Source organism: Scomber scombrus, chromosome 7 (genome assembly GCF_963691925.1).
Source record: "Scomber scombrus chromosome 7, fScoSco1.1, whole genome shotgun sequence".
Taxonomy (NCBI): domain Eukaryota; kingdom Metazoa; phylum Chordata; class Actinopteri; order Scombriformes; family Scombridae; genus Scomber; species Scomber scombrus.
In genome coordinates this window covers 19,672,157-19,692,241 of record NC_084976.1, presented here as the reverse complement: position 1 = coordinate 19,692,241, position 20,085 = coordinate 19,672,157, and the positions used below count along the sequence as shown (strand labels likewise).

The window sequence follows — 20,085 nt, the reverse complement described above, 5'->3', positions numbered from 1 at the left end:
GTATGAACAGGAGGAATGATTACAGCAAGAAAAACCTCTTTCAGTGTTTATATGGATACCTGACTAATATTTTAGTTTCAAGTTTCATTATGCAAAACAAACTAGAGACAAAGGAGCACACAAGCATGTTTTTTTGAGGTAGTAGCTGTATTCAAATGATTGACAACACAATCACCCCTTCTCCCTTGTACCAATGTTTCAGCTACAGAAATGACAATACTTTTCACAAAATGTCTTACTGTCTATACAGCACTCAATCAAATGTTAAAATGAAATGATTTAACTCACTACCACAGATGACTAATACTGTCAGGATGCAGCATTTGTCTTCATATTCTTCTGCCCTTGTTATATTTGAAAAAATTAAACTAGCGTTCCAAGGCTACGCAAAAGAAACTAACTATACAACAAAGCAAAGAATTACCAATGGCAAAACCGTTTTCAGAAAAAATACTAATGTTTTGGAGAAGTATATGTGAATACAGTATAGAGTATCATGGAAACTTGAATTGTTAAATCATTAGGGACAGTTGTAGTGTTTATTGTTCACTCATAAAACAAAATATAAAAAAAGAAGTCACAATGAGAGCACCAGAATGTAACAGGAAAAAAAAAAATCAAAATTATTGTTAACTGTAAACGAAACAATATTTAAATACATTTGTAACTACTTGGCTCCTTCACACACACACTCCATCAGACCAAGGCAAGGTAAACCAAAGTAAACCAAAAATAACAAAAGCACCAAATTGTAAGGAAGATGAGAAACAAAAAGTTCTAGTAACTAATGAAGAAATATTCTTCTCATTTTTCGTCTGATCATCGTCCACATTAACCGAGTGTTTTTATTTTCTCTTTCTGTCTTGAGAGCATCGTGGACAATACCTGCATTGCATTAATAAAACACGAAACATAAACTGTTAGATGATTGACTTGACTTGAGTAACACTTTCATTGCATACATTGAAAATCAGACTCCATTTTAGTAACTGAGTTTCTTACCATTTGCCTCTGGGTTTGGTTGTCAGGCCCACACATGCAAAATGGAACCACTCAATGGAGCACTGGAGAGAAAACAGAAAAAGTTGCAAATGGTAAACTTAGAAAATTAGTGTTCAAAACACAAAATCAAAAACAAAATCAGTCCTTTCAAGGACAGACATCACGTATGAGTAGTGAGGCCTCTCCATTTGTGAACTCATCCAAACAACATGCGATTCAAATAACATTAATTCCAGTTTTTATATAAAAGTACATTGTCATGACTTTTGTGATACTTACATTGATATATTTAGTTGTTTAAAGATTAGGCTGGTTATTTTCTATGTTTTTCTTATTGTCAACAAACCAACAATCAATTGATCCTGACTTACAAGTATTGTATGTGGATCAAAACCCTGATATATCATATTCCTCAGTGCTGTAAACCTTCGTTGTCCAAAAACGTGTTAATGAGCCACACTGTTGTACAAGGTGACATGTTCCTTGTTCCTGAAGAGTGTGGCTACTTAAGTTTGTTTAGAAACAGCTCCAAAGAGTAAAACAGTGTTTTCACTCTGGAAAGTATTTTCATGTCAAAAAGAGGCCACCGCTACTTTTACTGTTTGGAGCCGTTTCTAAACAATCTATGGTAGCCACTGTCTTCAGGGACGAAGGAACATGTCATTCAGTGCAGCAGTGTGGCTCACTGAATAGTTTTAAATCGTTTTTTGACAACAACAGAGGCTTACAGCACAGAGGAAAACAATAAATCAGGCTTGGATACAGACACAATATTTCTAAGTAGGATGAGTTGTTTGTTTGGCTCTGCATGAGCCATGTCCTTTAATGGTAATGTTATTTAAATAAATACACACATAAATAAAATCACAAGTTGTTTGGAAACTTGTCAAAAATGTAGGAAAATTACAATCTCCTGAAGCCAAAAGAGGCCGTGAAACAAAACTCACATCAGTATTGTCACAGCCGATCATCTCGCCGTACGACACCTGATGACACAGACAGTAGGTGGGTTCATTGGGGTCCACTGGCATGTCCAGCACATCAGATGGGTGCACATTCCCAAAGTTGGAAGAAGGGCTGTTGAACTCCCCTCTGAAGATTGACAAAAAAGACATTGTAAATATGTGAGTAAGATTTATAAAATTAAATTGTAATACTCAATAACATTAACTAAAATCACAAGTTCACCAAAACCAGGAAAGTAGATATAAAACATACGGCTGAAGGAGTTTCACTTTCTTCTGTGCACTCTTGGGACTGCCGTCTTCATCTGAGCTCTTCACTTTAGACCTTGTTTTAGCCGACTTTTTTTCCTTCTGCCTGGAGTCAGCTGGAGTTACACAGACACTTACTGTAAGTGTTAAATAAGTTTTTTATTTATCTGCCAGGAAAGTCATCAGTACAAAAAATTGAAAGGGAGATATGATAGTAATATAGTGGAAACACACCTTTCTTTCCCTTACTGGAGGTGGAATCATAATCTGTGCTCTCGATCTGCTTTTCCTTCAGGTCAGCTTCAAATCGGGCCAGGTCTGTGTCAAGACGTCTGATGTGTTTGTCAACCTGCAGAAAGTAAAATGGAAATTCAGCAGACTGAATGTAGTATACTCCATGATTATTCAGCCTTGTAACTAGTTATTTTAAAAAAAATATATACATATATATATATACATTTATATATATATATATATACATATATATATATACATACATACATATATATATACATACATACATACATACATATATATATATATATATACATACATACATATATATATATATATATATATATATATACATACATACATACATACATGCATATATATATATATATATATATATTTACTACAGATGTAAATCAGTGTGTCTGATACTAACCATCTCATAGGTCTGCATGGCCAGTTGCACCTTATCATCTCCAAACTCCTTACATTTGCTGTATGACTGTTGGATCTGCCTCAGTATGGACAGCTTTTGCTCAGAGGAAAGAGTTCGGGCGTTGGCTGTGTACTCTTTAGCCAGGGAGTCTATCTGTCCTTTTAGATCTGAAAAAACAGACATGAAGTAAAAATCTCTAAAACAACATTATGACAATTCAATCATCATTAACAATGTGATAAATGTTGATCTGTACAGTAATTAGTTCTGAAATATAAAGAAGATCAGATGAGAGAAATATGTTTGTTTTCTTGCTTTGGCATTCATAGCATTTATGCTTCTATAGGTTTGCTTCAAGAGATGACCTGGATAAGCACTAAATAACACAGCTGCTGCAGACCACTTGTTTTTTTTCACACTTTCTTTCACAGTTCGTTGTTCTCACCCTCTGTGCGTTGATCTAGATCCCTCATCAAGTTGAAGTTTCTCTGCAACTCGAAGGGCAGGTTTTCTATGCCTGGTGTGGTGAAGGAAGGGGGACAACAAACAGTTTTACTTTCTCTGAAACCAACATGTGATCATAATAATTAGATGTATTTAAGGTTTATTTGATAGGGACAGAACAATGTACATCGACAAACTGAGAACAGCTAACCGACTTTAGTATTTATAGCGGATGATAATTTGCTACATCCGTAACAGGAAGGGCTTTTGAGAATATAAGAGATTAAACCAATTAAGTAAAAAGAAGGTAAACTGAGTAAAGTAAGATACAATAAAACAAGCAGGACATCAATCTAGCTGTTAGCTCATTTTTCTCTGTCTGCCATTAAGCTACAATTCAGAAAATATTACTATTAAAACGGGCGAATCAGTTAAAAGGGGAAAAATGCAAATGACCTCGCTTAGTGAGTGAAATTCAACTACGTTAACTCGGTTAATGTGTGTGCAATGCGACGTCAAACAGCGTAATTTCTTCGTTATTCCAGCAAATAGACTGAGCCGAAACCCGCTGAGCGCCAGGGCGAGGTTAAAGCCCTCTGTGGCGCCTACGGGGTGACCAGAGGCTTTATCACACACTAAAACCCAAGTGTCAAATGTCTAAGTTGTTTGAAACCCTTTCCAAAATGTTTTAAAGTGTGATAAATAGCTTACTGTCCAGATAATGCTCCAAATACATCCCCGCCGCCATCTTGGAAAATGTAAACAACACAGCTTCCGGTGAGAAGCGAAGGCATCTGATTGGTTGTCTCCACACAGCCTGACAACACTGATGGAAGAATAGTATGTATCTGTAAACTGTGCAGAAACTCATACATTACATCAATACTAGCGATTTTATATTACAGATTGAAAAGGATTCACATTAAATACACTTTCAATGTATTTTCAGTCACTTTAATCCCCCTCCACTTAAAAATGTGTTTCTCTTACTGTTCCAACAGCTGGATGTTTGAGCTTCACTGCAGAATGATGCATGTTCACAGTGTGAAGACTAGAAGACAGGTTTCACATTCATCTGCTGAGAATGGAAAGTTTATCTGTGCTAACTGAACATTTTAAAGGGTGGGTGTACAAGCATGATTTGTGACATCCTGACTAGTTTTGAAGCCAATGCTGGCTCATATTCAGCTTGTGATGTGGAAACTTGAAGCCTCCAGTTCACACATGCTGAGTGGACTTTACAGTGAAGTAAGAGACATTTTTCTTTTTCTCATCTTTGAGACATCTCTCAAAGTGACACTACCGTCAATGTAGTTCAGACTAGTTACAATTTCAATCAAGTATATATTTTTATGTGTTTAAAAATAATTCCTTGAGTTTCAGTTGTAAATATCTGAAACCAGAATTATGACTATTTAAAAACTATTAAGTCAAAATGTAATTAGGGATGGACAAGTCAAAGTTATTAGATGCTAAAAGTGCTTGCAATAGGTGGCATTAACATTTAGCTCTACCCATCACACAACAAGATGATCTAGATGTACCTAAAAAAAAAAGTAAAACTTTCCGCTGATGAATGATGAATCGAACAAGTGATGAGAAAATGACCTTAAAAGATTTATTATGTCTCAGATTTACAGAGGTTGTCCCACCCTGCATTTAAATCAACAGACATACATAATGAATATTCTGTAATACAAATAAAAAATGGATAACCCAACAATATCAAGAGTAGAGTTTACTGTACCAGTCAAATTCATCTGTACACAGTCCTGTTACAATCATATTTGACTGACAAGTACAGTAGGATTTCTCAGCAGAGCACACACACCTGAATACTCGTTAGCTGAACAGTAAGTCTGGGCTGAAGTCGCTCTGTAAGGAAGCTCTTACATAATCTACTACATCTGAACACACTGTACACATGATCATTCTCCACCAGGTTGTTTCTGCAGCATGTGCTTCAACTTTTGGAATTTATTCTTGCCGATTCTTTTATTTGCTTTCATGGGTGATTTTCTCTTATTGGCCTGCTTTTTCTCAAATCTGCTTCCTTCCTTTTTGTCAGCTTTTGATGTTTTGGTCTCATCAGCTGCCTTCGCTGTCGGTTTCTTGGCTCCTGACCCCTTCACAGTCTCTCCATCCAACTTGGCGATCTTTGCTTTTTTGGGTCCAGCAGGTGAGTCCTTTTTGCCTTTGGGCTGGATGTTTGCTGTTTTCTTGGCTGCTGTTCCATTGGCTTGGGCTTTTTCTTTTGACTTGCCTGCCTTGCCGGGGACGATCTTCTTGGTCTTGTCGCTTTCAGATGGTTTTTCATCAGGAGAATCTGTAACTACCGTTGCCTCAGGAGCCTCTGCGTTCTCGTCTTCTAAATTAGTAACAGACAGAGGGTGAGTTCACAATAAACAGGGTAACAACAATGCAGAAAGTTAACATGCAACAATAAGAATAAATATGTTACCTTTGCCTGTGGGTGCAGTTGGAGTTACATTGGAGAATTTCTTCAGCTTGGCCACAAAAAACCCATCCATATTGTGAGAATGAGGGTAAAACCGCCTTGAGTGTTTGAGAGTTGGATGGAATCTACGTTCTTTGAACCTAAATGAGAAAAATGTGCATTTGACAGTCAGAGACCTTGTCTTTCAATAACTCAACAACTGAGAGGTAAACACATATCTTATTTACCTGGTGAAGCCTTCCTTGCCAAAATCAAGTCCAGTGGGAACTAACTTCACATTCCTTTTCTTTAAAGCGTAGTCCACCACCCATTCATTCTCCTCCACCTACAAGAACACATGAATAACAAAGATGTTTCTGCTGAAAAAATGCTGACCATTGACACAAATAGCGTTTTGTGTGCGTTATATGAACTATGTGCATTCACGCACAACTGATACTGGATTTTTGGGGCCGAAACTGATATTACGGAGTGAAGGAACGATGTATAGTCCAATAATCTTATACATACAGAATATATACTTAAAAGCACATTATTTGCACTGATCCCTCAAATGTGATTATCAAACACAAAATAATTGAAACAGAAGTATGATATTTCACAGTTAAACAATAATTTAATTATAATAACTATAAATAAAAAAACAGAAAACAAATGTATGTCTACATGTTAAACTTGACTTAAGAAAAAGGATCATATATACATAAAATGCTGCCTCTTTAACTTTAAAAAAGGCACATATCACTCAACATATACACCTATACTGATATATCTGTGATAGAACAATATCTGTTGATAATATATCAGTCTCTAATGTGCATATAGAGTAGACATACCATTATTGAACATGTGCAGTAGATCAGATATCCTCCTGTAGGGGATTCAGCATTGACAGAGTCAATGGCAGACAGAATCAGCTCTTTCTGCAAGTGGGCAGAGCGCAGGATATCGGCCTCATCCTATCAGGAAATAAGGGGGATCACAACAAAACAGTATTAAAACACTTAAAAATCAAATCCAAGTGTCTGTATGAGTGTATACTCGAAAACAGTGAATGATGTTTTACCTTACTGGTCTTCACAGCGGGGTCTTTAGCTATGACTCCTGTGCCTGAGCATGGAGCATCAAGCAGCACTCTATCAAACCCTCCCATTACCTGTAAGGGACATTTTCAACAGTTCAGTAGACTATAAACATCGCTAGAATAAATCTAAACCATAGATACATTGCTAGTAAGCACATAAATCAACATTACCTTTGGGAACTGCCTGCCATCATAGTTGCAAACCACTGAGTTGGTGACGCCCAGGCGATGGATGTTGCCCACTACACTCTTCAATCTTTCAGCGTTGGCGTCATTGGCCACGATCACCCCTGTGTTTCTCATCAGCTGAGCTAAGGGTGAAACATTCTAATTTATTGTACCGTTCAACACATTTTATTTCCACCTGTGAAACATACATTTACCAATTAAATGACAAACTGCAGTACATCTTACCAATATAGGTGGTCTTGCCTCCTGGAGCTGAGCTCATGTCCAACACAAGCTCTCCCTCCTGTGGTGAGAGTGCCATGACTGGCAGGAAACTGGAGGCTCCTTGCAGCATATATTGACCAGCCAGATACTCTGGAGTGGCCCCTGTTACAGAATATGATGGGAATTAAACAAATGACATTTTCTCAACCTCAGGATATAGCCACGTACACTAATGCCTTCAACATTAAACTTAAAACAGTCCTACGAACTGGCAGCAGGCTTGGTGCATGTGTGAATATTTATGGATGAATGAGTGTAGATTGTTTTCTCAAATGAATCAATAACATTAAAAAAAATTAATCTTCATTTAGTTATTCTCAGATGGTGGTACATTCTGTCATACTGTACAATAAAATACACAGTCAACAAAATCCCTGTCTAATATTAACACTTGTAGCTACAAATGATCATATTCTCCAATAAAGACCCTTGATGGCTCAATTTAAATGGCTGACTTAAATATACTCAGTCTTACCTATAGGCACTGAGGAGTCGTAAATGACCAAACCCACTTTGGACCATTTTCCCAGTGGATCAAGGTTAACTCCTCTGTTGATTAAGGCCTAAACAAGGAAATACAGAAAGACCACTGGTCAATATATGAGCACCTGAAAGCAGATTATGGGTATTTCTAATCAGGTCTGAGTCTGTGTTCATGGTGGTTACTACACTAACTAAATAATCAAAACTAAATTCTGCATTAAAAAACTGTGATATACTAGCTGTATAGTTAATATTTACAACTCTAGGTCACATCAAATCAGTTTTGTGACGACATCAATAGATTTCTCAAAAGTCCCCTCGCATATCTCCGGACAATTTTAATCTATGTATTTAATATTGTGTATTTAATATGGTTTATGACAATACAGCTCCAGACAAACATATCAATGATGAACCAGCTGAGAACCAGAGGTGCTGGCTTACATGATAAACATGTTTAAGAAAAGGAAGATGAACCCTAAGGTGTGCCAAAACAATTCAAAATTCAAGATCTGCACATCAAGGCATATTTGACTCATGTATTCCTTTCATTTGAAGTGCCTGGTTACACTTTGAGAAATTAAAACAGATCAACTTTGAAAGATGTTTTTCTGTAAATTGACTGTTACTGTAAAAGTTTCTGTGAATTGTGACACTTTAAAATATTTTGATTGGTCATTTAATTGATCTTCCACTCCTAGAAATTACCTGTGCAAGGTCCCGCCTCCTTGTTTTCAGCGTGTTGGTCCGAATTGTGACAGGTCTGTGAACTTCATTGGCCTCAAGGAAATCAACCAGCTTTTAACAAAAAAGAAGACATGAACTTGTACACCTCATACTCATTTAACTCGACACACAATCTCAACCTGACCTACTCTTATGAGCAGTTGTTTACTTATCCAGTCTCCTCATTGGACAACAGGCACAACTACAAACTCATTGAATTGTGTGCATCTATTTCTGATGACATGAACATGAAAGTTTCAGTAATGACAATGTAGCGTTCTTTGCTACCACAGGGAATGAAAACACACACCTCTGACAGAGGGAAGAGGTCCATTAACTTCTCGATGAGGAAGTTGTTGTAGCTGTAATAGGTGCAGAGATCCTTCTTCAGAAGAGAAATGTACTCGGCTCTCTCTTTCCCCTCCTCTCTTTTTGTTGAGAAATTACAAAGGACATCAATGTTGTCCTTTATTCTTTGATAGATTGACTTCAGGTCTAGTGGCAGTACACCTAAAAAAATGCAGATAAGGAAAAGATTTAGTTTGCAGGACGGTTAAATTTGCTGCTTTTAAGTAACAGGAATATTATTAGAAGTCACTCACCTTCCTTCTCACTCTCCTCTGCCCCAGGTAGTCTGAATTTATCCATTTCATCTATGTTGGCTTGAACTGTGTCTTCCTCATCCATGTCAGCATCTGATTTGTCTTCATCATCGCCATCTGCTTCTTCTTCATCGTCATCATCATCATCGTCGTCGTCACTCCCTAGACCCATGGTTTCCTTCAGCTTTTTCTCTTTCTTGGCTGCACGCTCAATGGGAAGAAGCTAAATGAGGAAAAGAACAGGGAACAAAATCTAAGGTGATTAGTTGCCCCCAGAAAGTCGTTAAATTCTACTAAAAACTGTATTTTTAACATCAGGAACAACCTAGAGCCATTTCACACCTCGCCATCACTTTCCTCCTCAGCTGCTTCTTCACCACTGCCATCATCAAGTGTACCGTAGTCATCAACCATTTCTTCATCATCATCGTCGTCATCATCCTCCTCCACTTCTTTCAATTTTGCACCCTTCTTTCCTTGGTCATTTCCACCTTTCTTCTGCTGCTGCTCCTCCTCCTTTTCCAAATCTTCTTCTTCCTCCCAGTGCTCATCGCTGTCGTCCTCGTTTTCAGGTTCATTGATTTTGCGCTTTCTATTTGCTGGTGTCAACCATTTACTGTTGTCATCAGTGAATCCTTTAGAGAAAAAACACAAGTAAATAAATAAATACCATGCATTCTGTGATTCGGATGATTACACAATGCTCACTCCTGAAACACCAGAAATGATGGGAGTTCTATAATCCGTCTTTAGGAGGACAAATCTTTAATTGTTTTTGTCAAAGCTTCCTGTTATACTGTTGCTTCATCACTGCAGATGCATCACATTATATTCTGCTTACAGTTAATCAATCCTTTAAAAATAAGCGGTTTAAAGAAATCTGTCAAATTACATCTGTGTTATTTCAATGTCATTCATTCACTTTCTGAAACGATGACAGAAATTAATTGCAAGCTAAAGATTGTACATATCCTTGAGTAGCATCAAGAATGTCTTTTGTATATAGATAACATCATAACCTCATTCACTAACTCTGGTGTAGTTACCTTTCTTGGGCTTCTCCTTAGCAGGCTTTTCCTTTTTTTGGACTCTTTTTGCAGCTCTGGAAAATAACAATATGAATGAGCAACTTGGAAACAGTGAATATCATTTCATGTAATGTGAGCTGTCATCATCTTACCTTTTCCTGCCTCGACTTGACAGACGTTTTGGTCCAGTTTCCTCTGCAAACAGATAAAAAACCACCTTGATAAACCAGCAACAATGATTTTATGTAATTGTAACGTTCTAGGGTACACATTCTCACAGTCAGTACATTGAAAAGCCGAGATAAATGGCACCATAATTACCATCAGTTAGAAACTTGACCAACTCGGTCTCTGCCCCTTGCTGCTTCTTGGTTTTCTTCCCGGGGCCTCTCTTCACGTAGGTGGTGGGATCCAACTTCCGACCCATGACTCTCAGCTACAAGAACACTCTGAGAAGAAAAAGGAAACAAGGACATGTTGTTTAAAATGAAAATGTTAGTGTGTAAGAGCAAAAGCCATAATTGTTCCTATCTTCAGACAATGTTCTGTTGTAATGGGACTTATTCTTTTACAAGTAGACAGCTGGAGGACACCATAGTAGAGAAGATTGAGTGATACGCAAGACGTGCATGAATACATATACCTTATTACTACTTTAGAGTTAACTCATGTTGTACCCAACTGAAGTTAACAAAATAATTCAAAAATTCCACTCATCAGGCGGAATGTCCCCTCCCGTATGCTCTGGTTTGAAAATTAACAACTTTTTGTAATACCATCACTGCCTGGTACAAAATCACCATTGCACTTTGTTGATTGTCACACTTCTTTTCTATTGCTTGTGATATTTCTTATGTACTTTTCTACTTCCAGTTGTTTCTTACTTTCTGTATAAGTCTAGGGCTGGTTCTCATTGCAGTTGTACCTTTGTACCTGGTCGGCTACTCAAGAGTTTGTAGCACAGATCTCCTCTAAAGCGTGACTGTCTTCTGTCTATCTGTGCTTAAACAGTGCACACAGCCAAGGAAAAAACTAAGGCACTCCGTCTTCAGGTGAAATAATATTGTGAATGTACTCTTCAAGCATAAACTCTGTGTTTAAAGAAGTAGATAGTAAAACATATTCAGAGTTATCGTAAGTACTGTATAACCGACAGCATGGCCATTCAGAAGAGAAAACATCCTTAATTTCACTCAAACTACCCACCCGATACTTACAATATTTTTAGGTATTTTAAATTAATTCAGGACTACATTGTCGGAGACACCAATATGTGAAATCATAATATGAATATTATTACCGTTTACTAGTGACAGAGAGAAGCATTATGACATTATAAGTTAAACAAACCGTACTCTGCTGGCAGCGCCGCCAAAAATAAGCTAACACCTCGGTTATTAATATTAACTAGTTAGACAAACTCATCGGTCATTAAACACCGAGTGAGGCCTAGCCGAGTTTCTTCATATACTCACAGACAAATCTGTTATTAGTTGATCCGACTTCTGATAGTAAAACGCAGCTTAAAATACGCACACGTGAATTTTCCTTCAACACGTTGTAGAAGAACATCCGGCGCGTAGGAGTGACGCAGGGACTTCTTTTTTTTTACTTTATTGAGCGCATTAAAGAACAATAGTTACATTACTATGAACTGAACTTTCATTGTAACTCAAAAACCTAAAAAATACATGTTTATACAACTCATTCAACTAACTTTTGGAGTCAAGTTTCCTTATTAATCTGGGAGAATTGTACGGTCTTGGTCCTTATTACAGAACATACGGTCTTATTTTTAAATGTAGAGACTAACAACAGTGAAATTTATTTGTCTCTGGGTAAAAAACCAACATATTCACAAAGTCAGATTTATTCAGTTTCTCCAAAACAAAAAAGGTGTTTTATGCTGAACTTCAGACTTTCTGTGTTTCTGTCTGCAAAGTATCTGCAAACCATGGCCGGATACACCATATGGGCAATCTCGGCAAGAGTAGAATGGGGCCCTCAATGATGGGAGAGAAAAAAAATGTGCGCACTTTTTTTATTGTCGGGCTCCAGAGCAAAATGACACAAGGCTTGACCCTTTCTCTTGATGTTGATAATTATGGTCGCTGTAAGAAATAAACAAATATGTCCAAAACAAGGTTTCCACCTGACAGTCGGGTTATTAAATCGGAATAATATAAATATTGTAGCGTGAGCTTCGGCCGAGCCCAGGCGCCCCTGGCAGTATTAATCCAGCCTTGTTGAAAACCAACCAGTTTACACAGTTTGTCACAGTTTATTTAAATAAAATTGAATAAATTGGAAAACAAAAAAGCTTGGTAAAAAAGACATCCCATCTCTTGAGCAACACTGTGGACAACATTGCCTGATGATTTCAATTGACTTTTAATTGAATGACTATTAATTCATTGTTCTCTTTTAATTATTTCTGTATCAGGTGTCTTTTAGATTAAACAGTTTTATTTCTGTTTGTGTATTTTATCTTTTTGTCTTGTAATAGCACTGTGCTGTTAATAAAGCTCCTTTTTTTTAAAGGAGAGGGGGGGATCTTACAGTGACGCTTACTTTCTGCGACGGTCCGGCAGAAGAAGTAACATCATGGCAGCTGCTAACGTGACCAAACGTGGTCTTGAACATTTGGACGAATATGAACCCAAACCTGCCAAACACCTCCGCAGCCTGCACGACCGTATGGCGGAGAGGCGGCTGGTGGTTATTCTGGAGGGAGCATCGTTAGAAACAGTGAAGGTAAACCTGCATCATTGTGTCTCTGTGTTGTTGTGATGGAGCTCCCATCTAATCAATCACACCATTAAACTTTTATACAGTAATACAAACAGGGCTGGGCTATATATCTGTATTATAGCTTGATAGTAGACTAAATATCATCTTAGATTTTAGTTATTGTAATATCGTGAAATGGCATAAGTGTCCTTCTGGTTTTAAAGGCTATATTACAGTAAAGTGATTTCATTTTCTGAATTTACAGATTGTTCTACCTGTTGTACTATTTGCTTTACCCATGTAGTCATTATATCCTACTGATGATTATTTATTGAAAAATCTCATTGTGTACATTTTGTGGAAGCATCAATATCTCTGCAGTATTATATCAAAGTATTTGGTCAAAAATATTGTGATATTTTGTCCTTTAGTATGTAAATCCCAGGAATATTGCAACAGATTGTTAACTATATATAGTATTTTATTTGATCACTTTCACCCTTATGCTACTACTTTTTTCTTTCTTTTTTTCTTTACTGCTGTGTTTTATCTTAATTACAACTATATCAATATATGTTCTGTGTTTTTTCCCCTATTATTCCAGGTCGGCAAAACCTTCGAGCTGTTGAACTGCGACCAACACAAAAATATAATCCTCAAAAGTGGAAGAAATCCAGGACACATAAGACCAGATATCACACATCAGGTAAACACTCATTTCAGCATAAGAGAAGACATGATGCAATAAGATAAGAGATCATTTATTGATCCCTTGAGGGAAAATTTTCATGTTACAGCAGTGCATGAAGTAGGGCTGGGTATTGGGCAAAAATAGAAAAGTTGTCCAAGTTGTTTTATTTATTAGCGGTTATGAAATAACAACAAATACTAAAGTTAACTGTCATGTTTAATCTTTCTTCAAGTGAATGAAACAGACGAACACAGACTGTCATCGATGTGATGCAACAAACATTCTTGCATATCAAAATTGTCATGTCCTATCCCTTATATTTAACTGAATGCTAAATTATTTTGATTGGCACAGTTTCTTTCAAATAATGGAGTAGACTCCCTAAGGCGATGGCAAATACAATTTTTAGACTCATCTCTTCCACTCCGAGCTTCCTCTTTAATGTTTCTCGTTCTCTGGAGTATTTATGGCAGTGAAAAATGACACGCTCCACTGATTCCTCTATTTGACAGTGCTCACTTATCCTGAGGGATGTTTGTTTCATGTAGCACATTACTAGCCTGCTCAGTTGCTGATTGGCCGACGGCGTGTACCAATATTATTCAATGTATGCATGGGGAGGGGGCTTCGCTGCGTGCTAGAGAATGAGAACATGATTAGTGATACGACGATGATGGAAAAAATTATTTAAACTTTGTTGATGTTTTTTTTGTAACATTTTCCTTTTTTAACACTTGCCTGTCTTAAAATGGTGATGTTTAACCTTATATAATTAAAGCTTGTAAGTGAATGTATGTATAAAAGATCTTCTTTCCTTCCACTAGTGTCTGCTCATGTTGATGGACAGCCCGTTGAACAGGGCAGGCCTGCTGCAGGTTTACATCCACACAGAAAAAAATGCCTTAATAGAGATCAACCCACAGACCCGCATCCCAAGAACCTTCCCCCGCTTCTGTGGCCTTATGGGTAAATTACCAATAAGCTTTCTGTGTGTGTGTGCTACATACATGTTGAGTTGAACTTTGTGTATGTAAAAAAAACTGGTGTTGTGGTTTCATATCATAACCTTTTTCCGTCCTCAGCTCCTGTAAACCTTTCACCTTTGTCCTCTCTTATCTTAGTTCAGCTGCTGCACAAGCTCAGCGTCAGGGCGGCTGATGGTCCTCAAAAGCTTCTGAGAATGATTAAAAACCCAGTGTCCGACCACCTTCCTCCTGGCTGCCCCCGCATCGCCACCTCCTTCTCTTCCGGAGAGGCGGTCTGCGCTCGGACCGTGGTGCCAGAGGGTCCGGCTGCAGTGGTGATTGGAGCGTTCGCACACGGAGCGGTGAGAAACGGCTCTAAATGGTCTCTGTTTTAAATTAAATATCAGATATCTGTTTTACTGATCCCGCTGTGTCTTTATCAGGTGAACGTAGACTACACAGAGAAGACCGTGTCCATCAGTAACTACCCCCTCTCTGCGGCACTGACCTGTGCCAAAATGTGCTCTGCGTTTGAAGAGGTGTGGGGTGTTGTGTGACAAACAGTCAGTCAACTACTGATTCTGACCTGGCAGAGAAAGAAGACCACGTGGACGTTTTTTGAGTGGACTAGGAATGGATATGACAGACACCAAACGTCAGAATTGATGTTACATGGACAGCAGACATTTATCCTGTTATGTATGTGTGTATAAGTATGACGACGTTTGGCCACCATGTGGTATATACATCCATTTTTCTACAGAGTGTTTCTTGGGATTTTGTATTACGAGTTAATACAGTTGTGTTAAAATGATTAAGTTACATTAAAATGTATAATTAAAACATGAGTCGTGTGTTTTCATCTAGACTAGAAAGAGTTAATAGAAGGAAATGGCAGTGGTGAAAAAAAATAATACATGGTAATAAAGTACCTGAGAACTTGCAACTTGAGCATAAAATAAAAATAAGACACTTCAAATATCATAAGAAAATTCATTTTCAACAAAGCCAACACATCAAGAGAATATATTCAGTTTCAGGTTGCTGGTTTATTACTGCTCTCCATAAATTACTCCAAACACAAGTTCTAATAGTAAGCTCTTCTCCTGGCTACCCTGCGCTGCCGTGGTCTTGATCTTAATCTCATTTTAGAAAACCTCCGTCTTCGTTGTTGTCTTCTCTGGGAACATTTATATTTATAGGAGTTTTGTTTTGGTCCACGACTCCGAGCCCTTTGAGACCTCGGTGATCTTCGAACTTGTGCTGCTCGGTTATTTACAGGTCTGCGTTTCCTCCCTGCTGGTTTTGCTGATTTTCTCCTTGCTTTGAGTGTCTTGCTTCTTAATCTGTACGATATGGCTGCTGGTTTGCGAGTCTTTCCTTTTGGTTTTTGGGATTTGGCTGCTGGTTTGCGAGTCTTTCCTTTTGGTTTTTGGGATTTGGCTGTTGGTTTAAGAGTCTTTCCTTTTGGTTTTTGGGATTTGGCTGCTGGTTTACGAGTCTTTCCTTTTGATTTTTGGGATTTGGCTGCTGGTTTGTGAGTCTTTCCTCTTGGTTTTTGTGATTTGGCTGCTGGTTTGTGAGTCTTTCCTCTTGGTTTTTGTGATTTGGCTGCTGGTTTACGAGTCTTGCCTTTTGGCGATTTGGCGGCTGGTTTGCGACTCTTGCCGTTTGGTTTTCTGGATTTGCCTGCTGCTCTTGGAGTCTGTCTGGCTGGTCTGTGTGACTTTCCTGCTCCTTTGGGGGGTTTGCTGGCTGTGTTGCTCTGTTTCAGGTCTTCGTTTGGTTGTGGAGATTTCCTCTTTTCTTGACTTGTCCTTAAGTGTGTTGTGTCAGTCAGCTTCTGAATTATGTAGAAAATAATATATTGGAAATTACTTTCAAGTATGTTCCACTTACTTTTGAACACTACACAATATACTGTTTATATGTACAATTTTCTGCCTTGCTGTATGCCATTGAGTGTTGTATTTCCTGTTAATACAAATTTACAGGCAAACGTACAGCATTTACATTTTACCAAATCATGTAGGCAAAGACTTTTTACCTTATTGTTGATGCTGAATGTTGCATTTCTTGTTGTTCTTACAAGTGTCTCGTTGTTGACTAGCCTTTTGGTCGCAACGTTAACCCGCCTGTTGTTCTTGGTGACATTGTAGCCTCCAGCAGCCAGCGTCTGCTTGAGCTCTGCCATGGAGATGCCACCTTGGTGTTTGCACTGGGAAACCACACTGAGGATGAGCTTGGAGACGTGAGGCGATGCCAGCGGCTCAGTGTTCGTCTTGGGTGCGTTCTCAGCCTCATTTTGAATCTGATACTTGAAGAGGCGAACAGGAGTCTCTGGAAGGTCAGCAGAGACAATATGAGTTTGTCACAAAATAAATAAACTAAACCAGACAGATGATATATGAATAAAGAATCAATATCTTAGCTCCAAGGACTTAAGTGGCCTATCTAGTTTCATTGTATTTATTAATTAGGGCTGTAGCTACCTTTTGAGTAGCCATTGACAACCTTGAGGGGAGTTTCCAAATCTAATAAAATGTTACACGTAATGGGTAATTTATAAGATTATTCTGAGGGGTCGTGAGATGATTAATGTGAGAGGAAAGAAGAAAAACAAAGTTCTGATACACAATTCTGTTTCTGTATCTAAAGTCAGTTTGATTTTTTTTGTGTATATATTGGATCATTTGAACATTTATTAAGATGAAACTGAGCAGTTTAGAGGGAAAATCACTATTTAGTGGAGCTGCAACTCATAGACATCTGAAATGTGACCCGACTACACTGCTTTTTGTAAAAAAAATTTAAAAAAAAGTCAAAAGCCGAAAAGGTTAGAAACCACTGACTTCATCTTCATCAATAAGTTGTATTTTAAAAGCTTGTTGCGTCAAATCTTAATCTGAAAATGTTTCCCTCTAAAATGTGGTTTAAGTATAAAGCAGCATTAAATGGAAATACACAAGTAATGTACAAGTAGGGGAGACCAGGGCTTGTTGTCACACTTTTTACACTCTTATATATTTCTTGGAATCAATACATCATATTAAAAAATAAAAAAGTGTACCAGATGAAAGACCAAAGACTCAGGTATATATTTTGTATTCATGTCATTTTCCTATCTTGTGTCAGTGCAGAGTTATAGGCAATCAAATGGAGAGTGTGAACATGTGACATGTTGCCCCACCATCGGGTAAGTTGTCTCACTATACGGGTAAGATGTCACACTGGATTTTGCAACTAATAAAACAAGGACAAAATTATTCTTGTTCTTTTTTTTACTTGAAAGTGAACATTGAAGTCAGGCACAGACAATGTTTATCATTGAGTTTGAAAAAGTCATTGAACATGGCCATTGAAAAAACGTTAACACAAAATATTATGCAACATGCACTGGATTAAAGTCCTTAGGAACTGCTGGCATGTAGGCTATGGCTCTCAGCCTCAAATGCCTGTTTTACCTTTCTTAATCTCAAAATTCCAGATAGAATTGAACTACAAAAATTATTAAATTTAAACCAGTCCTGAAATGTGGCCATAGTTCCAACAACAACTGGAAGATCCATTCATAAAAACTAAAACAAAACCTGACAAACGAATTTCCTCACTAAGTCACATGTGACAACTAACCCCAAAATGACTGAGACATGTTGCCCCAAACTACCATGTTTGCTAAAGCTAGCTCTAGTTTAAAGTTAGCTTAAACAGAACAATGATTGAGGTATGACAGGATGCCTTCATCTCTCCTCTAACAAGTCCACATTTATCACTGTTAGGATTTTTACCTGAAAGAAGCTTATTTTGAAATATATCAAGTTGATATGTTTTACTTTTGGTTGTGCAAAATGGTTAATTGGTGCTCATCTCAGCTCACAATGTGCTATTCTCTTCTCAGACAGGACATGACACCTGACCAGTGTTGCCAACTCCTCAGTAAGGAAAGTAGCTATTGGCTGTCCTAAAAGTCGCTAGAAGTCGCTAAATGACGTCATCACCTAATTTGCATAATTTTCGATTTGCGTGTAATTATAATGGACGCTGTAGGAGAGAGGAATAACATCAAAAAAACCTAAATATGTTTAGAACTACAAATTAATATTCTTATGTTGATTATTGGTTTGTTTTTTTTAAATTTAAATCAATTTTGTTCTATATTGTTAAATGTCAGAATATTACATTTAATCAAAAGACTGTTATGCAGGGTGGAATTGCGCAATTTATTTGCAGTCTGGATGCGGAGTGGTGTGGGTCTCCTCTCTGCTCTGACTGCAGCTGGGTCTGCTGCGCGAGGCTACTGTGAACCTGACTGCCTGTGCGTGCTTTGGGACGGGGGAGGGGCTGACGGCAGCACCCGCAGCTCGTTGAGGACAGTAACTGCAGAGCTATACGTCCTTTCACTTCAGTCTCTAAAACACCAGAAAAGTCTCCAATAACACCAGAAAAAGTCGCTAGATTTGTCGCTAGTCGCTTTTGAGAAAAAAAGTCGCTAAGAGGGTTTGGAAAGTCGCCAGATTTAGCGAGAAAGTCGCCAAGTTGGCAACACTGCACCTGACCATGTAAAGGAAGAAAACTAGTATTCCACTTTTTAGTTGCGCCCTCTGGTGGAGAAGATAATTGCAACGTGACAACGTACCGCGTGACAACAAGCCCCGGTCTCCCCTACCTCACAGTTGTTTATAAGTACAGTATTTGAATACTTAATTCAGAAATCTTGCTGTCAGTATTTTATATGAAATCATTTTTTGTTTTAAGCTACGCCAAAAATGATTAGCTCAATAGCAAGAATTAATGAATGAGAATTCTGTGTATTTTCTTAATTTAAAACATATCAGATATCAATATATCTTTCTAAAAATCTCCAGACGACTGCATGTGTATGGGAAGTTTTAACTAGATAAGACATTAATTAGTATGCTGTGGAGAGTCCAGCATGTTAACATAGAATCAGTGGTTGAGTTACTCACTTGGCAGAGCATCGTTTCTCTCTCCGTTGGACTCCTCCTGCCGCTGGATGGCTCGTTTCAGTAATCGGCCCAAGCGTTTAGCTCCTGCTTTTCCCAGGCCTTTCCCAGCTGGAGTTTTACTAGGTCTACCTATTAGTTTGATCAGCGTTAAAGGTGCATTTTCTCGTGCTTTAACGCTGATGTTAGCATGTCCCAGTGCCCCCCAGGATGAGGCATTTATTGCTGATCCTTTTCTCCTCATTTTTTTGTTGGTAGCCTATTTCATATTTCAAACAGAAATATGAAAACTCTCCAGCTGATTGTTGGAAAGTTTAACATGCACATATGGCCTGTTTTTATAATGGTAGCTGTGTACATTTAGAACAATAACAATTAATACGTTGCTAGGTAACAGCAGGCTGGATTGTTCATCACCTAGGAGACAAAACTGTACCATAAAACATTATGGGCAACTATACCTTAATAAGAGCTCAGCTTAAACTCATCAACATTTATCATGACAGTTTACAAAATGAAATGTGGGGGAAAAGCTATTTCCAATGCTTATTCTGTTTATTTAATATAAATAATA

At 37.9% G+C, this 20,085-nt stretch overlaps 4 protein-coding genes across 5 annotated transcripts; 1 reads left to right on the top strand and 3 right to left on the bottom strand.

Annotated features, from left to right (window-relative positions):
* Nucleotides 1–150: 150 nt before the first annotated feature.
* ing4 (inhibitor of growth family, member 4) lies at nt 151–4,079 on the bottom strand. Of its 2 annotated transcripts, none has more exons than XM_062421868.1 (8): nt 4,039–4,079; nt 3,329–3,400; nt 2,884–3,050; nt 2,451–2,565; nt 2,221–2,353; nt 1,950–2,094; nt 1,003–1,064; nt 151–885 (listed from the first exon to the last, which is right to left on the bottom strand). In XM_062421868.1, exons 1-8 carry the CDS (start codon nt 4,073–4,075, stop codon nt 846–848), a joined length of 771 nt encoding a protein of 256 aa, XP_062277852.1. In that variant the 5' UTR covers nt 4,076–4,079; the 3' UTR covers nt 151–845. The 2 variants fall into 2 exon arrangements, with proteins under 2 accessions (XP_062277852.1, XP_062277853.1); XM_062421869.1 differs by having other exon boundaries at nt 2,221–2,332.
* An 844-nt stretch (nt 4,080–4,923) lies between these two features.
* On the bottom strand, nt 4,924–11,748 carry nop2 (NOP2 nucleolar protein homolog (yeast)). The gene is made up of 16 exons (XM_062421774.1): nt 11,637–11,748; nt 10,483–10,610; nt 10,314–10,356; nt 10,180–10,235; nt 9,476–9,768; nt 9,134–9,356; nt 8,842–9,041; nt 8,514–8,603; nt 7,798–7,885; nt 7,284–7,424; nt 7,041–7,180; nt 6,852–6,941; nt 6,622–6,744; nt 6,013–6,110; nt 5,789–5,925; nt 4,924–5,695 (listed from the first exon to the last, which is right to left on the bottom strand). The coding sequence occupies exons 2-16, from the start codon at nt 10,586–10,588 to the stop codon at nt 5,256–5,258; spliced, it is 2,268 nt and encodes a 755-aa protein (XP_062277758.1). The 5' UTR covers nt 10,589–10,610; nt 11,637–11,748; the 3' UTR covers nt 4,924–5,255.
* Nucleotides 11,749–12,749: 1,001 nt separating this feature from the next.
* emg1 (EMG1 N1-specific pseudouridine methyltransferase) lies at nt 12,750–15,384 on the top strand. Its single transcript, XM_062421877.1, has 5 exons — nt 12,750–12,915; nt 13,496–13,597; nt 14,407–14,548; nt 14,704–14,909; nt 14,991–15,384. The coding sequence occupies exons 1-5, from the start codon at nt 12,766–12,768 to the stop codon at nt 15,102–15,104; spliced, it is 714 nt and encodes a 237-aa protein (XP_062277861.1). The 5' UTR covers nt 12,750–12,765; the 3' UTR covers nt 15,105–15,384.
* A 224-nt stretch (nt 15,385–15,608) lies between these two features.
* LOC133983902 (histone H1.5-like) lies at nt 15,609–19,755 on the bottom strand. The gene is made up of 3 exons (XM_062423117.1): nt 19,515–19,755; nt 16,595–16,887; nt 15,609–16,390 (listed from the first exon to the last, which is right to left on the bottom strand). The coding sequence occupies exons 1-3, from the start codon at nt 19,753–19,755 to the stop codon at nt 15,635–15,637; spliced, it is 1,290 nt and encodes a 429-aa protein (XP_062279101.1). The 3' UTR covers nt 15,609–15,634.
* Between the last annotated feature and the right edge of the window lie 330 nt (nt 19,756–20,085).

Coding starts and splice junctions, on each gene's coding strand:
- ing4 (XM_062421868.1), bottom strand. CDS start 4,075: ATGGCGGCGGGGATGTATTTGGAGCATTATCTGGACA. Junction 3,401..4,038: donor TTTGGAGCATTATCTGGACA/GTAAGCTATTTA, acceptor TCACCACACCAG/GCATAGAAAACCTGCCCTTC. Junction 886..1,002: donor ACCAAACCCAGAGGCAAATG/GTAAGAAACTCA, acceptor AATGCAATGCAG/GTATTGTCCACGATGCTCTC.
- nop2 (XM_062421774.1), bottom strand. CDS start 10,588: ATGGGTCGGAAGTTGGATCCCACCACCTACGTGAAGAGAGGCCCCGGG. Junction 9,042..9,133: donor AGAGGAGAGTGAGAAGGAAG/GTGAGTGACTTC, acceptor GCATTTTTTTAG/GTGTACTGCCACTAGACCTG. Junction 6,745..6,851: donor CCGCTGTGAAGACCAGTAAG/GTAAAACATCAT, acceptor ATTTCCTGATAG/GATGAGGCCGATATCCTGCG.
- emg1 (XM_062421877.1), top strand. CDS start 12,766: ATGGCAGCTGCTAACGTGACCAAACGTGGTCTTGAACATTTGGACGAA. Junction 13,598..14,406: donor GACCAGATATCACACATCAG/GTAAACACTCAT, acceptor TCCTTCCACTAG/TGTCTGCTCATGTTGATGGA. Junction 14,910..14,990: donor GAGCGTTCGCACACGGAGCG/GTGAGAAACGGC, acceptor TGTCTTTATCAG/GTGAACGTAGACTACACAGA.
- LOC133983902 (XM_062423117.1), bottom strand. CDS start 19,755: ATGAGGAGAAAAGGATCAGCAATAAATGCCTCATCCTGGGGGGCACTG. Junction 16,888..19,514: donor GAGAAACGATGCTCTGCCAA/GTGAGTAACTCA, acceptor CTGACCTTCCAG/AGACTCCTGTTCGCCTCTTC. Junction 16,391..16,594: donor CATTCAGCATCAACAATAAG/GTAAAAAGTCTT, acceptor TACATAATTCAG/AAGCTGACTGACACAACACA.